The sequence below is a fragment of the Magnolia sinica genome, chromosome 10 (assembly GCF_029962835.1).
Source record: "Magnolia sinica isolate HGM2019 chromosome 10, MsV1, whole genome shotgun sequence".
NCBI lineage: Eukaryota > Viridiplantae > Streptophyta > Magnoliopsida > Magnoliales > Magnoliaceae > Magnolia > Magnolia sinica.
Window position 1 is genome coordinate 3,343,531 of NC_080582.1, and position 15,416 is coordinate 3,358,946.

General features: G+C 38.9%; 1 protein-coding gene and 2 long non-coding RNA genes across 5 annotated transcripts; all 3 read right to left on the reverse strand.

Annotated features, from left to right (window-relative positions):
- Positions 1-6,188: 6,188 nt before the first annotated feature.
- Positions 6,189-6,726, reverse strand: LOC131257320 (uncharacterized). Its single transcript, XM_058258226.1, has 2 exons — positions 6,429-6,726; positions 6,189-6,328 (listed from the first exon to the last, which is right to left on the reverse strand). Exons 1-2 carry the CDS (start codon positions 6,582-6,584, stop codon positions 6,212-6,214), a joined length of 273 nt encoding a protein of 90 aa, XP_058114209.1. The 5' UTR covers positions 6,585-6,726; the 3' UTR covers positions 6,189-6,211.
- A 3,166-nt stretch (positions 6,727-9,892) lies between these two features.
- LOC131257778 (uncharacterized) lies at positions 9,893-11,405 on the reverse strand. Of its 2 annotated transcripts, XR_009177631.1 has the most exons (4): positions 11,272-11,405; positions 11,023-11,063; positions 10,244-10,333; positions 9,893-10,052 (listed from the first exon to the last, which is right to left on the reverse strand). It is a non-coding gene; the product is annotated as an uncharacterized LOC131257778 (long non-coding RNA). The 2 variants fall into 2 exon arrangements; XR_009177630.1 differs by lacking the exon at positions 11,272-11,405 and having other exon boundaries at positions 11,023-11,143.
- Positions 11,406-11,600: 195 nt separating this feature from the next.
- On the reverse strand, positions 11,601-14,941 carry LOC131257777 (uncharacterized). 2 transcript variants are annotated; one of them, XR_009177629.1, is made up of 4 exons: positions 14,542-14,941; positions 14,335-14,443; positions 12,280-12,866; positions 11,601-12,189 (listed from the first exon to the last, which is right to left on the reverse strand). It is a non-coding gene; the product is annotated as an uncharacterized LOC131257777 (long non-coding RNA). The 2 variants fall into 2 exon arrangements; XR_009177628.1 differs by having other exon boundaries at positions 14,335-14,941.
- Positions 14,942-15,416: the final 475 nt, after the last annotated feature.

Consider the following 15,416-nt stretch of genomic DNA (forward strand, 5'->3'; position numbering starts at 1 on the left):
GATGGCATGTTAACATCGAGGTGGGGAGATTAAAAAGTTTCAACTGTGGGCATTTCTTTTTCCAGTTTTCCCTCTTGTGTGGCTCACTTGAGTCTTGTATTTTTTGGTCTGATGTGTCAAAATGATCTCCCAAAAAGGATAGATAGGATGGATTTCTCAGAAATAGCCCCATCTAGCTTCCCGGCACAGGAACTTCTTAATTATCAAAAACTTTTCACAGAAAATCTGCATCCATTACTGTGTATCTGCCCGAGCATCCTACACCATACACGTGGCATCCTTGGGCATCAATTTGAAGCCACCGAAATTATTATCCATGTAGATAGGACGAATCCTAAGTGCACTATTTTTTTTGTGGCAATAATTTCTCGCACATGACCATGTGGGCACGTGCATGAGATCCAAACTGCTCATCAGGAGGGTCCCACTGATTAAACTGATCCTTGGCTAGAAATCAAACCGACCCATGAATAGGTGGGTTCCCCTTGCACATGTGTAAAAGAAATGGATGGCTTCGGCCAGCCCAGGTTAGGCATGGGCCTCTCTTAACACTCGAGCCACTAACACTCTCACTGGTGGTATAAAAATTGATATAGGACTGATAAATAATTACTCAATGGAGGGCAGGGATCGCACAAATTCAAGCCTAAAAGCAGAAATGGCCTAAATGTGCATGATAGCTTGGACAACCATAACTTTATGACCAGTCTTCCATTTAGCATGCATAAGAGACCATTGGAAAGCCATCGGCAAGCTTTATGTCTCCAATTAACCACTCAAGAATTGTTGGCTTCCAAAGGTTTTTCAAAATTCAATCATTCAGGTCCAATTAGGATTTGAAGTTGGAATTTACTTTCATAATAAGTTTCATTTTTCTATTTTTAGGTTTATAAATGTTTATTTGTGGGCTAGAGTTTTTGTTTTAGTTATCTAAAAGTTGTCTATGAATTGAATTTTGGTGAGATTAGTATTCATTTACTATTTTGGAAATTGTCCTATTTTGAGTCAATTTAGGAATCTAAGGCAATTTAGGGGGGTTTCTTTAAAAAAAAAAAAAAAAAAAAAAAACTTATAAAGTATATCAAATATATTATAATTAATACTTTATTCAATAATATCAATTTTATTCTTCATTAGAGATTTTTTTCTTTCCTCGTGGATTCAAGGCCCATGCTTGAAAGGAAAGGGCGATTTCTACTCTCTCATCACATGCCACTACATCATACATGTATATATGTTGAACATGGAACATTCGCCATCTTCATTCTAACTTCCATCTTCTTCTACAAGTGTGGTCTACCTGATAAGTGAACCATCCTTATTTATTTCCATGCCTTGTTAGTAGTGGCCATCACCTGATGAACCATCTTGATTTCTTTTTCTTTTTTTTTTTAGAAATGCATGTTTGAATATTAATTCGATGGAAAGATACAACGAGGGGAGTCAGGTGGCCTACAAAACCAAAAGACTAACAGGCCACACCAAACATAAAACATGCATACAACATAGAAAGGGGAAAAGATAAAAGTCCAGCAAAGGCTCCCAGGAAACAGGACCCGGAGTTGGAAGCGGGGTTTGCTAAGAATTGCCAAAAGCTGAGAAGGCTGGCCATGCAGGGGATCCATAAAAGAGTTTCAAGGGTGAACGATCTTCATTTTGAAGAGTTGAACATGACAAGTAAATGCAATTATATTTATTACAAATACTTGTACACAACAAGGGTATATTTTACAACACTAACAAACTATCACTCTTAAATGACAACTCTCACACACAAGGAAAAGCTCTTTTAAACTCTTAATACTTGGACACCTTGCTTTCACTCTTGAACTCACTCTTTGTTGTTTATGCATGTACATAATGAGACTCTTCCCATATTTATATAGGGTCATGGAAGATTCTATAATCAACACAATTCTAAAGAGTTCTAAAAGCTTTCAAAATATCTTATAAGGTTCTATTATATTCCGGAACATTCTAAGAGAATCCGAAAGGTTCTAGCATAGTCCAGAACATTCTAGAAGAGTTAAGAAAACTCTATCAAACTCTAGAAGTTTTTGGAAGATTTTAAAAAATTTTAAAATTTTTCGAAAATGTCTGGAAGTTTCCAAAAGACTCCAGAATATTCAAGAGAGGTGGTGATGACATTTAACACTCCCTCTCAGCACCAACTCTCACAATTCTGCCTTGGTGATCATCATGCCAAGTTGCTTTCTGAATTCGGTGAACTTAGCAATGCTAAGTCCTTTCGTAAGTATGTCTGTAACTTGGTCATCGGTCTTCACATGACTCATCTCGATTTCTCCTTGAAGTACTTTCTCTCTCACGAAGTGATAGTGTACTTCCACATGCTTGGTCCTGACATGAAACACTAGATTCTCAGCCAAGCAAATTGCTGATTGATTGTCGCAACGCAATATCATTGGATAATCATCTGGTTGATGAAGATCCTTCATTAACTGCATAAGCCATGTGCTTTCTTGTGCAGCCATTGCCATTGCTCGGTATTCAGCTTCCGTGGTTGATAAAGATACTGTAGGTTGTCTCTTGCTACACCAAGAGATTGCTCCTGAGCCAAGGTTGAATACATATCCAGTAGTTGATCGTCCTGTGTCATGATCACCACCATAGTCAGCATCGCAGTACCCAACTATCTTGCATGCTCCACCTTTCTTGTGCAAGGTCTATTGTACCCTTCATATACCTCATTATTCGACGTACTGCTTCAAGATGTGGCTTCGTTGGTATTTGCATAAACCGGCTAACCACACCAACTGTGTAAGCTATATCTGGTCGCGATAATGTAAGGTAGATTAGACTACCAGCTATTTTTCGGTACATAGTTGCATCTTCCAAGTCTTTTCCTTCTTTCGAACATAGCCTGGCATTAGCCTCCATAGGTGTGGCAATTGGCTTGCATTCGAGTATCCCATATTTCTTTAATAGGTCTTTGGCATACTTCTGCTAACAGAGGAATATGCCTTCCTTACTTCGGTCAATCTCTAGCCCAATAAAATGCTTCAGTTCTCCAATTTCCTTCATTTGGAATTGCACAGACAAGTTCTCTCTTGTCCTTTCAATCTCACCGTCATCATCTCCAGTGATGATCAAGTCATCCACATACACTAGCACTATTGCTAGTTTACCTTCCTGAAATTTTACAAAGAGACTGGAGTCTACAGGTGCCACCGAGAACCCACTTTACATTAGGAATTCCCCTATCTTACCGTACCATACCCTCGGTGTTTGTTTAAGCCCATACAAGGCCTTCTTTAGTTTGTAGACGTAATCCTGATGCCTTTTACTCTAGAAACTACTTGGCTGCTCCATGTAGATATCTCGATCAATTTCTCCATGTAGAAAGGCATTCTTTACATCCATTTGCCACAGCTTCCAAGATTTGTTTGCTGCAAGTGCTAGTAGTATTCGCACCGTCGTAATTTTTGCTACTGGGCTAAAAGTCTCATCATAGTCCAACCCATATTCTTGTGAGAATCCTCTAGCCACTAGTCGAGCTTTGTACCTTTCTATTGATCCATCGGGGCGAGTCGTGACTTTGTATACCCATTTGCATGATAGAGACTTCACATCCTTGGGTTTTGGAGCTAATTCTCAAGTCTGATTTTGGTTCAATGTCTTAAAGTGACAATTCAGAACTGTTAACGTGACATGCTCTACTCGTGGATGGCTTAAATCCATCCTGACTGGACACTCCATAGGGCTTGGAATCGGTCTTGTTGCTTGTTCATGTAATTCTACTGGTCTAGGAGTGGCTGCCCTGCTTCGAGGGCCGTCTCACATATAGTGTGGAGCCCACCACCGCATATGTAGAAAAAGAGAGAGCGGGGAAGGAAGAACAACCGTTTGACTTTGGCAACTGTGGGATTCCCACATTTTACCCTTTCCTAATTTTCTTCATTGGGCAGTCTCTCGTACACATGGCCGCTTTCTGAAATGAATCATGTAATTATTTCCACATACCCATGTACACAAATGCGCATCAATCCATACTGTCTAAATTGTGGGGTCATAACTTAAAATTCAGGGGTCAGGTGATCCTGATTATCTGATTGGTGGGCACTACCTTAAAACAAAGTTCCCATTTCTTCCAATCAAGCATTATATACATGATACCCAGAAAGAGGCGTTAGTGTACAACTTCGAACAGATAGTTTCAACAAAACACAAGGAGTTTTCAGCTTGTGTAAGTGGGTCCTCTAATTCCGCGATCCAAACTGTTGATTTGATGAGCAATAGTTGGATAGGTCCATGCATTGCACCAACCATTCAAATAGTCTTTTAGATAAGAACTTCCTAGTATAATTGGTGATAATCAAATAGGCAGTTATGAAAGAAAATGTAGCAGTTTTAACCATGGCTAGAGTTACAATGGCTAGGATATTTCCATATGGAGTAGTGGAGTATTTGAAATCAACGGTGAAAACTCTCTATCATGCATTGTAGATAGTACAACAGAATAGAGTTTTAGCGGCGCTCTCAAGCGCCACTAAAAGCCACAAAAAGCGCCGCAAACTATATACCCGGCGCTACTCAAGCGCCGCGGGAGGGTATGTCGGTAAAGGTCCTTCCGGCGCTAGTTAACTTTAGCAGCGCTTGTCTGAGCGCCGGTATATTTTTGTTTCTTCCGACGCGAATAAGCGCCGAAAAAATTCATCCAAGCGCCGGCAAAAGTGGCTATGTATGGGTTTTAAAAGCCCTATGTATGGGTTTTAAAAGCCCTAGCATGCTAGTAAATTTTTTTATTATATATAATTCAAACGAAACCTATATTTTTTAAATATTTAAAACATAAAAAAAATAATGCAATACAAATAAAACTGAATATTAAACAAAATTTATATTACTACACAATAAAAAATATATATAATATTTATTACAATAAATTGAAAATGGTCTTGAATATAAATAAAAACAAATCCTCTATATGGTCTACTCCTAGCACAAGTAGCGTCAAAAGGCTGAAGTGCTTGTAGGCCTAAATTTAGGCACAATTCATTAAAAATCCTGCACACAAGGGAAAAAAATCAGAACTTCAAATAAAAGTACTAATATCTATGGGTGAGATGTTGATATGATTCCATATTCTCACATTGAGAATGTGGCCTAAAGCCAAAAAAAAAAACTGATGTCACCAACCAAAAGTTTTCCACATGCAGTTAAGAAGTTTCTAGCAACAAGCTTCTTAAGCCATGGCCATCTAATGTACAAAGTAAATGGAGAGAGAGAATCATGTGGACAAGACTTCAATGCAATTTGTCTTTCAGTTTGCCTCCTTGACCATAATCAAATCAGGAAGACAATATACAATAGAGATTCCTCAACAGTGCTTGCCCAGAAAGGGGGGAAAATTAAAGCATTGAGATGCACAAGGCATGACAAAAGCCTCAGAGGAGAATATAGGTATCAATATGAGAAAATGACACAGCAATCATATAATACCTAGAGTCCAGCACAGCTTGAGAAGGTGATTGCTGAGCAGTCCCTTCACATTTTGGAGATACCGGTTTCCCAAAAGGCAAGTTATTTGTATCAGTTTTTGGTGCAGGAACGTCTGTTGGAGGAACATTGAAATGCATTTTCTGGCAGTGCAATTTAGACAAAAGGACAAAAGACAGAGAAGCTTATTGTATTATGCTACAGCCATGTTTACAAGTATCCACAAATTGACATTTGGTTGAGAGCTTTGCTAGTGGAATGAAGCTCATGAACATGCCACATATGTGGCAGCATTGCACTATAGGTCTGAGATCCAATCCATCCATCAGAATGGCACCACTACATTGATGCCCTAGCACAAGAATCAGAATGGCACCACTGCTATTAGATTTCTGAGGACATCAATCCTTGTGCCATTCTGTTTATTCATGTATTCTCAAGTTTATTTTGTTTGATTCATGCTTTGTTGTGAATTATGGTTTTTTTTTTTTCTGAGGACATCAATGCTTCGTTGTTTGATCCAATGTTAAACACACTCCAAACTGTTGTCAGTTCTAGAAATCATTGAAGAACCTTATTCTGGATAATTTTGCTTCTACAACAAACACTAAATTTAAGATTCCATTGGCAAATTGATAGGACTCAGTTCTACAAGACTAAATTGGGGTAGGGAAAAAATGCAAGATAAAATAACACTGAAAAAATGCAAGATAAAACAAGACAGAAAAATGAAACACGTGTTATTCAACAAACTCTACAATTCAGAAGGGTAATTTGTTGGAAACCACACCTGGAGAACCCAATGTGCACAGCTCAAGAATCGAGCAACGCCCAATGCAAATACGTAATGAGCGGTGAAGGACTCAACAATCTGCATAAACCCATCAAAATACAAAAAGATTAGCATATGCATACCAGTTCCAGTTGATAACTGAGGAAGAGAAAATTCGCATTTGAGTACCAAAATGAACCTTTGCATTTTGCATGACACGTAGTTGTGGTAAAACTGATACAGCCTCCAAGTAAACACAGAAGGCCCATGAGATTCTGTTGAAAAGATGGTGTGTAGTTGTTAGATGAACAGCAATTGCAAGTAAAGCACATGGTATCACCTGCATTACTCCCATGTTAATCAGTAGCAGGAATTAGCATGCTAGTTGCAGAATTCGTATGGTATCTATCGCCTGCATTCCTCCATGCTTCAGCAGCAGGAATTAGCATGCTAGTTGCATAATATATTTCATCAATGGAAATCTAGAAGGTACATTATTAGCATTTCCCACAGTTTCATTTTAAAAAAAAAAAAAATCAAACCAAATCTCAACACACTGTCCAGAAATAACCTGGCATCTCCCATGCATACCTCAACAGACCAAAAGGCTTTTTTCCAACAGAGGAAAAGACCATATTCAGATTTCAGCGCCCCCCCCCCCCCCCCCAATTGAAAGCAAAATGCCAAACAGGCTTCTCGGCCCTATTCCCCCTTCAAATAAAATAAAAGAATGAAAAAGGGAGAGAGCAGAGAGAAACATTGCAGGTGGAATCGGTACAGAGCATACATGTATATTACTATTCTCAACCAGATAATGATGCTGGTCACTTACCAACGATAAGCTTGTGTGCAGGAAAGAGCTACAATGACTCTACATACCATTGTGGGCCCCCACAGCTGTGTGGTCGAAATGGCTTCAACAGAGGCCTACCAGATGAATCTGGAATCCTAAAAAATAGGCCTGATATGAGCACCTTTTCAGATGCAAGCCAAGCTGTGTTTGGATGAACAAGTGAACTGGACAGTGATCATTGAAAGAGGTAATTAACTGAAATAAATGAAGTTTCCTAGCATTCATCCAAGGAAGAAACCATGGAATTGCAGTTACATTCCTCTTAAATATAACTGCAATCTGGAGCAGAGACCTCAATGTGAATGCTTGGGAAGGTAACTACATTTTGGGTTTTGGTCGGACTAAATTGCAATTCAACGGAATTGGACATCCAAACACATCATGAAGATTGTTTTCCTTTGAAATAAGGGATCAAACTTTGGAAAGGGTCCTCAAAACAACTAGCACAAATACTAACCAAACAGGTCCACAAACCCAAAGCACTTTACAGATTAGAAGTCCTGCAATTCAGGTTTGAAAATCTAGTAAGTTAGAATCCACATCCATGCAGCCAAACGATACCTATTTAAAAAAAAAAAAAAAAAAAAAACCGAGATAGTCAAGTGTAATTACCAGCTTCCTCTGCTATTGACTTTGCGACGCTCAAGCCTTTCTCCCTCCTCCTTTACCCGGGCTTGGGACCGGCAATGCAAGTAGTTGCATTGGCGGAGTTAACAAAGATCATGTCCCCTTAAAAAATAAATCCTCCAAGGATAACATACATACACACACACACATATATATATATATAATAAAAATAATAATAAGTTGTTTATTGTCATTCACAATCACAAATATCATTCATCATCCAACTAACTACTAACAGCATTTACAAAAATAAAAGACATCCAACCAACTCTATATAATAACTTGCAACTCAACCTGCTGGGAACCGTTATACACCGTAATATCTTATGGCAGAGCGGGTTCTGAGGAGTTACAAGTTGGGCCTCTAGGAAAGCATATAAATAAAGCGACAAAAATATAAATTAAGCAAGATCAATTATTTATGACAATTTTCTTGATTTTCTTAAGGGAACAAACTTTGCACCAATCACTAACACAATTGGAGGGCCGAATATAAAGCCCTTAGCCTCAACTCCTATAATTAATACGAATTCCTTTGTTTTCCCATGAATTGCCGCGTATCAAATCAGCCCTTAGGCTTAGACTGATAAATTATCATTTTTGATGGTCACCATAGTATGTAAATTTTTTGCTTCAAGCAATTCCCTTTACTGTGGGTGCTTATACCGTTTTCTGATGAAGTGTTACATGACCAGTCATAATCCTTGTATCTTATCTTTTAGATGATAACTTTTCACTTGGGCTCATCTATCAAATTTTGACTTCTATAAAAATTAATAGGAATATATTTTTGCATATTTTCCACCTATTAAATTTCTATTCTGTGATAGACTTCCGTGTTGAAATGTGCAGACAGTCATATTTGTTGAAACAGTCAATCGCCTTCTGTGGGCCACCTGTGCTCATCCAAAAGAAATATTAGATACCTTTCCTCAAGAGTCATGTTGTTCTGATCATCAGGTGGGTCGTGGGTACAAAAGAAATGGATGGTAAAGAGAAAATTGACCAATGATTCCCATTCAGTGTACACATTGGCCCCACCTGATGATCAGAATCACTTGAATTTTGAGATTCTTCTTCTTCTTCTTCTTCTTTTTTTTTTTTTTTTTGGGTCCCTGTTGAGATTTGGCAGAATCCATCTGCCCATTAGGGTTCAACTAAATGTCAATATGGTACACCATCTAAGGAATTTGTGAGTCAAAAGATCTTATGGATCAACTGCAGGTCAAATAGTAGGAGCAAGATCCTGAAACAAGAATGGATAGAAGGTTCCTACAACTAAGATTTCAACAAAATACTGCCTTTAAATCAAAATATGCACATGCTGTGCCAACTAATGCAAAAAAGACCATGGGATATTTCAGGTTACTGGGGCGGGGGCCAGTCATCTTTTAGTGATACCATAGATATTTCCTCAATTATGAGAAGGAAAGATAGCATCCCTCACAGGTAAATGAATGCTCATTTTTTGTTCTAAATCTGAAATGAGCTAGAGAAACTGATGAAGGGAGTGCATTTCTCAAGGATTTAGCAGCAGGCCCTGTAGAGCTTTTAGGTTACAGGAACTTCGAGTAAACTTTTTTTTCCTTTTTTCTTTTTCTTTTCTTTTTTAATAAAGCAGGAAATCAGATAATACATGCATGCTGCAGACAATAGCATAGTAAACAGATATTGCCCATGATAGGCATAGTAAACAGATATTGCCCATGATGCTGCAGACAATGGCCAATATTCCATTACACCAAATAATACATGCATGCAACTCATAAGAACCACAGTAGAGAAGACCACTTACTAGCATAGACACATGTAGGGATCCTCACATTCATCAGCCAGGTCTAACAAGTGGGAGTACTCCAGCATCTGTGAGGATAATGCAATTTATAATGCTCAATATGTGATAAGCAAGGCTGAAGACATTGCACAAATTTGACAAGCATTAGGTTTAAAGTGCAAATAGCACAGATCTCTGCCACTTTCTGAATCATTGTCATGGGCTCAAATATAAGAACTGGAAGCGTCACCGTTGATGTAACATCTGAACTTATATATTTCTGCATCATCTTCCAATAACTATATCGATCCTGCAAGAGACGCAAAGAAGATTCGAAACAAAAAAAACACATACATCATGGTGGGGCCACAGAGAACCGACCATTTATATTTACACTTTAAATCAGTCAATATGCACATCAAGGGTACCTTTAGAAATATAATTTACCAGATCCTATGTTGACACAACTCTGCCCACAACCAAGTGGGATTAGCATTTAATGCACTTAGGTGCCAGTGTCACACATGAGTCCTGCTCCCCAGCGATAGAATTCAGCATCTGGTAATATGCTGCAAATAAAGATTTGATTCCTTCTTAAGGAAAACTGCCTTAGAAAGTAGTACTCTCATCCTTTCCTAATATTCCATGCAGCCTTATAAACATCAGGCGACTGCAAGTGGAAAGTTGAATGCATTGAAAATTCGAGAGAGAGAATGGAGTATGGACAGAAATGTATGGCTTGAAGTCAATGTCAATAAACCTCTTTTGCAGTTGTATCTTCAAGGTGGGCAGCCAGAACCCATTCCACTATAAGTTTCCTGCAGCAAGCAATGGAAGCATGCAAGAGTTCCTGCAAACATGTATATGGTTCATTTGATTAAAGAGACATTTAGCAATTATATTGAAGCATTTGATGCATTTTATCATACATCATACTATGCACCATTCTTTAATGCACACGCCCATTTGCATTAAAAATATAAATAAATTAAAAGCACACTTAAATCTGACTTCAGATGCACAAAATCCACAGAGCATGTGCGCCATTTTAGAATTTCCTTTGTTACCAGGAGCTTTAAGGAGGGCAAGAGTATGATGAAATGCTAACTTCACACATTTTTACACACAAGTTTCCACAGGAATGTATGGAAGACTTGTACAAGATCACCATACATGAGCATGGTTCAAAAAATCAGGCCTATCAGACCATCCTAAATGCTCAATCAGAAAAGGGCCCAAGGACTTGCCTTTTTTCCTCAAATCAAGCAGAGCTTGGACTGTCCAATTGGACTGATCTTTGGTCATGGCCCATTACAACTTGGATTGCAGAATGGATGGGTCCCAATCACGTAAATCCCCATATGCATTGACAAAACCACCCTAAAATCCCCAAATCCGTATTTTGGACAATCCACCCTAAAATCCCCAAATCCCTATTTAGGACAATCCAATCTAAAATCCCCAAATCCCTAAATCGGCATTGAGATTGAGAGAGAGAGCGAGAGAGAGAGAGAGAGAGAGAGAGAGAGAGAGAGATACCTCAACCGAGCTTCAGAGAGAGAGGGCGTGCGTGGGTAGGGCTTCGGCAACAAGAACGTGGGTGGAGAGAGAGAGAGAGAGAGAGAGAGAGAGAGAGAGAGAGAGAGAGAGAGAGAGAGAGAGAGATCCCTAATTAGGGTTTCAACATTGAATTATTCAACATAGTAAATCCCTAATTAGGGTTTCAACATTGTAAATCCCTAATTAGGAAATCACTAAGGTTGAAATTGATGAAATCTAGACTCTTACCTGTTTCAGATCTTCATCTAAGCCCTGAAATTAAAGGCAGCTCGCGCGCGAGAGAGAGAGAGTCGGGGGTAGGAAGAAGCTGAGAGTCGGGGGAGAGAGAGAGAGAGTTGTCGGGAGAGGGAGAGGGAGAGGGAGAGGGAGGGAGAGAGTTGTCGGGAGAGAGAGAGAGAGAGTTGGGAGCGAAATGGCAATCGCGTTTTGTTTTTTTTTTTTATATATGTATAGAAACATCCGTGGGCCCGCTTCTAAATAGCGCCGGTGCATGATGCACCCAAAGTGCCGGTTTTACGCATTTTTGTTGTAGTGTATAATACATAGATGAAAGAGTGTTCTGTAAAAATAAAAATAAAATTTGCTTCTATTTCAATTCTCAGTAAGAATATTTTGTGAAAATCTGCATTCACTATTACAATCAAACATTGCACAAAACGCTTGTGAAAATTTATGAATATATCATATCCTACAATGACACAATGTAACTTATCAAAAGATTGTTTGGAAAGCATACACAAACACATACTCATGCAACAATTACGAATGTCATCCAAATCCTCATGCACCAATCACTGTTGAATTTGAAAAGCTACTGGCCAGCCTCTTGATCAGACCATCTAGGAACATTTCCAAGAGACATTGGCTTGGACCACAAAATCTCACTCCATGTGCTGCATAGAGATGTCAGTTAAAGGCTTTCGAAAGCTTTGTAAGTTCATAGCTGAGAGGATAAGGTTATCCTTAATTCTTCCTACAATCACCTGACCAGACTGTATTTCTCTTGAGCCACCCTTCATTACAAGAGGAAGTGAGGAAAGAAATTAACCACAGAAAGGTAATCGTTTCCCATGCCACCATCTTCCTTATCTGTTGAGATGCTTCACATGGGTGTGTTGTCACAGTCTATCCTGTGAAATAAAGAGCCTGGAAATCAATCCACGATTAAAAACTAGATAATTCTATGCTAGAATTTGCTAGCTTAAATCTCTAAAAGCTTTTGAAGCATATACTTACATATAGAATAAAACAGTCTTTACAGCTGGGGCTGCGGTTGGAAGATCCAAAATATTGGTCTGATAGGCCCTCTCTTGGATGGAAGATGCTCCAAAATTCCTACAGATTGAAGCTCCTAATTCCTCGATCAATATCCTACGAATAGAGGGTTAAAAAATATACATCAAATGTCCAGGGAAGCTAGTAAAGCTCACCAATTATGTACATGGATGGTCCACGAAACAGGCGTGACAACAAATCAGTTGGCCTAGAGGTAGACAGCAGAAATTGACAGCCCACATTACATGTGCATGGATGGTCCATCACATTATCAGAGTAGCCTGTTCTTTGTGCCTGGGTAGTTATACACCAGGCTGTACCTGATGAGAAGCCTTGATTGTTGACATATATAGAAACTAGTCAACGATAAAATAATAGGAAGTATAAGTTCTTATCTGTTTGGTTGAAGTATCCTTCTGCAAGCATTCAGTGCAAGTGGGCCGGGGTGTTGTTGGGAGATCCAGATTAATATTTGATAGTCTCTACTACAGATGGAAGATGCTCCAAACATCTTTATGAATAAAGCTCCTAATCTGTCAATCAATGTCCTACAAAAGATGAATAGGAAAAAAAAAATACATAAATTATTTATGAAAATAATGTCATATATACTGGATGGCAAGGAACTCCTATTTAGATTTGGTTGAAGCATTACTAACATGAACCAAATTTTAAGCTTGGGATATGGCCAGATACAAACTGGCTACTATTATAATGACCCTGTTTTCAGGCCTATCCCAGTGGAACTGCAGGACTGTCTGTCTGAGATGCCATTGCTGTGGATGACCGGCTATAACAGTATTCTAGCAGGACTGATGCTTGACTGGGTGTGTGCTGCAAGGCTGATGGTTGATGGCAGTTAGGTTCAGGCTGAAGATTGAGGTGGGATAATGCTTTGCAGCCAGCGGCGTGTAGGCATGTGGCTGTCAGCTATGCAGCAGGGCCAACCAGTTGTCTGAATTTCTACAATTGATGCTTATGTGGGGCAGTTGTGGGTCCCTGACTTCAGCGAAATTCAGATATTCCTCCGTCTCGACGCCTGAAGCAGTTCCCTCTCCTCCAGTTTCTTCTATTTTCTTTTCTCTTATTTTCCATTTGCCAATTAGGCGAAATGATAGGTGAGGCCCAATGTTATTGTGGAGTCCACCCGAAAGTCCAGTCTGTACATGTTTGTTTCAAATTAACAAAGATACAGGGGGCTAGTCCCCATTTTTTGAAAAAAAAAAAAAAGAATCTTGGTATATGAAATTAATATTTGAATCCAATATTGGTTTCAAAGGATGGGCTGACCAACTTCAAACAAATTCAAATGCATTGGCTCCTTAGTCAGTTTTCTATAATGTAAAGACAACAATCTATAGCGGGACCAAAACAAACTAATGCCATATGAAGTAGACCTAAAACAGAGGTTTGCTACTCCCACTCACATGTGGAGGCCTGCTGGGCCACATGTGTCGATATAGAATAAGAGTGAGAGACGAGGTTTCCATCTAGTGGACAACATCGTTTAGAATTTCTAGCCTAAAAATCAAGTTGTTTCATACCTTAGTTGAACCTGTCTACAAAACAAATGGATGTCTGCAAAAACTGTTTTAGACAAGCTCTTCATTAGGAGGGTAACATTAATTAGATTTATTGTGCAAAAAACAGGTTGTTCTACTCCTCGATGCAGCACAATTGGATAATGCAGATTTTTTTAGACATCCATTTGTTTTGAAAACAGGTCCACCTGAGGCGTGAAACAACTTCGCTTTCAGGCAAAAAGTTTTAATCAACATGGCCCACTTAATGGAAAGCTCAATTCTTGCATGTTATGCTATATTGGCACTTACAGCTGCATGTTGTTGCGCAAGGCTCCACCCACGTATGGGCTTAGCAAACCTAACTCGAAACTTATTCCTAGGGCCAAGAATCAGGTTGGTTGTAAACTAAGTGCACCAAACGTATGCTAAACAAATGGACTGTCAACATTTAATCTATATGTATGGCCTATCAGATGATTGGAGTCAAACTGACCTGAGTTTTGCGTTGGGAAAGCTAGATTGTAGCCATGAACATCATGAACATCTTTGATCATGCACCCATATAAACTCCCCGATGAAGCATTGTGGACCTCCTCCCAAGCCTACATTTTGAATAACTATTTTTCAGTTTGAATAAGCATATTACACCCAAATATAGATAAAGTAATAGTTCTCAAGCATTACAGAAATATCCTTTTACATTGAAGTAATGAAGATTAGTATAGCAGCTTTATCATGCACCCATGTAAACTCCTCGGTAAAGCATTGTGGACCTCCTCCTGAGCCTACACTCTGAATAACTAGTACTACTTTGAAAAAGGATATTACATCCAAATATTGACAAAATTACATCTTAAGCATTAGAGAAATAACTTATTATATTGAAGTATTCAGGATTAGTTGCCAAACCAAACAAATAAAAATAAAACACACACCCCGTCTTGATACAGTTTGAAAACATCATCCAAATATCTCACACCATTCATACATGAGGAAGCAATAGAAAAATGAAAAAAGAAAAGAGGAAGCCAACAGAGAAACCATAAAAGGGAAATAAATTTTCCTTCATGACCATTCTCTATGTCACGTCCAATCGCCTCCCGCATTTTATTTTTTATTTTTTATTATTTTTTTTCCATGGCCAAGCCTTCTCTTTCAATGCCATGTCTCCACCAAAGGCCAGCTAGATTGTGTTTTCCATGCATGAATAAATAGCACTAGCATTGTCGTATATAACACATGCTTTCAAAATGGCAGAGCCAAAAGCCAGGACAAGTGCCATTGGCTTCGTTTCTCTCTATCTTCAGAAAAGGGAAGATGTGAGTTCATTCACATCTGATACAACTTGGGTGTAATCTGCCTTCAGTTTTTCTAGTTCTTCCTGGCCTAACTCCCCCTTTGTAGGTTTGGTTAGCACCAAAACACAGCAAGTAGGCCTCTTGGTGGCTCCTGCAGTAGCAAGATCCTCCTTCTACAGAACGTATATGTATGGGATTTCAGCTTCTTCACACAAGATGGGTACATGCGTGATCACGTCAATTGGAGAAATGTTTCCAGCTATTACACACAATCCTT

Coding starts and splice junctions, on each gene's coding strand:
- LOC131257320 (XM_058258226.1), bottom strand. CDS start 6,584: ATGGGAGTAATGCAGGTGATACCATGTGCTTTACTTGCAATTGCTGTT. Junction 6,329..6,428: donor GTGTCATGCAAAATGCAAAG/GTTCATTTTGGT, acceptor GGGTTTATGCAG/ATTGTTGAGTCCTTCACCGC.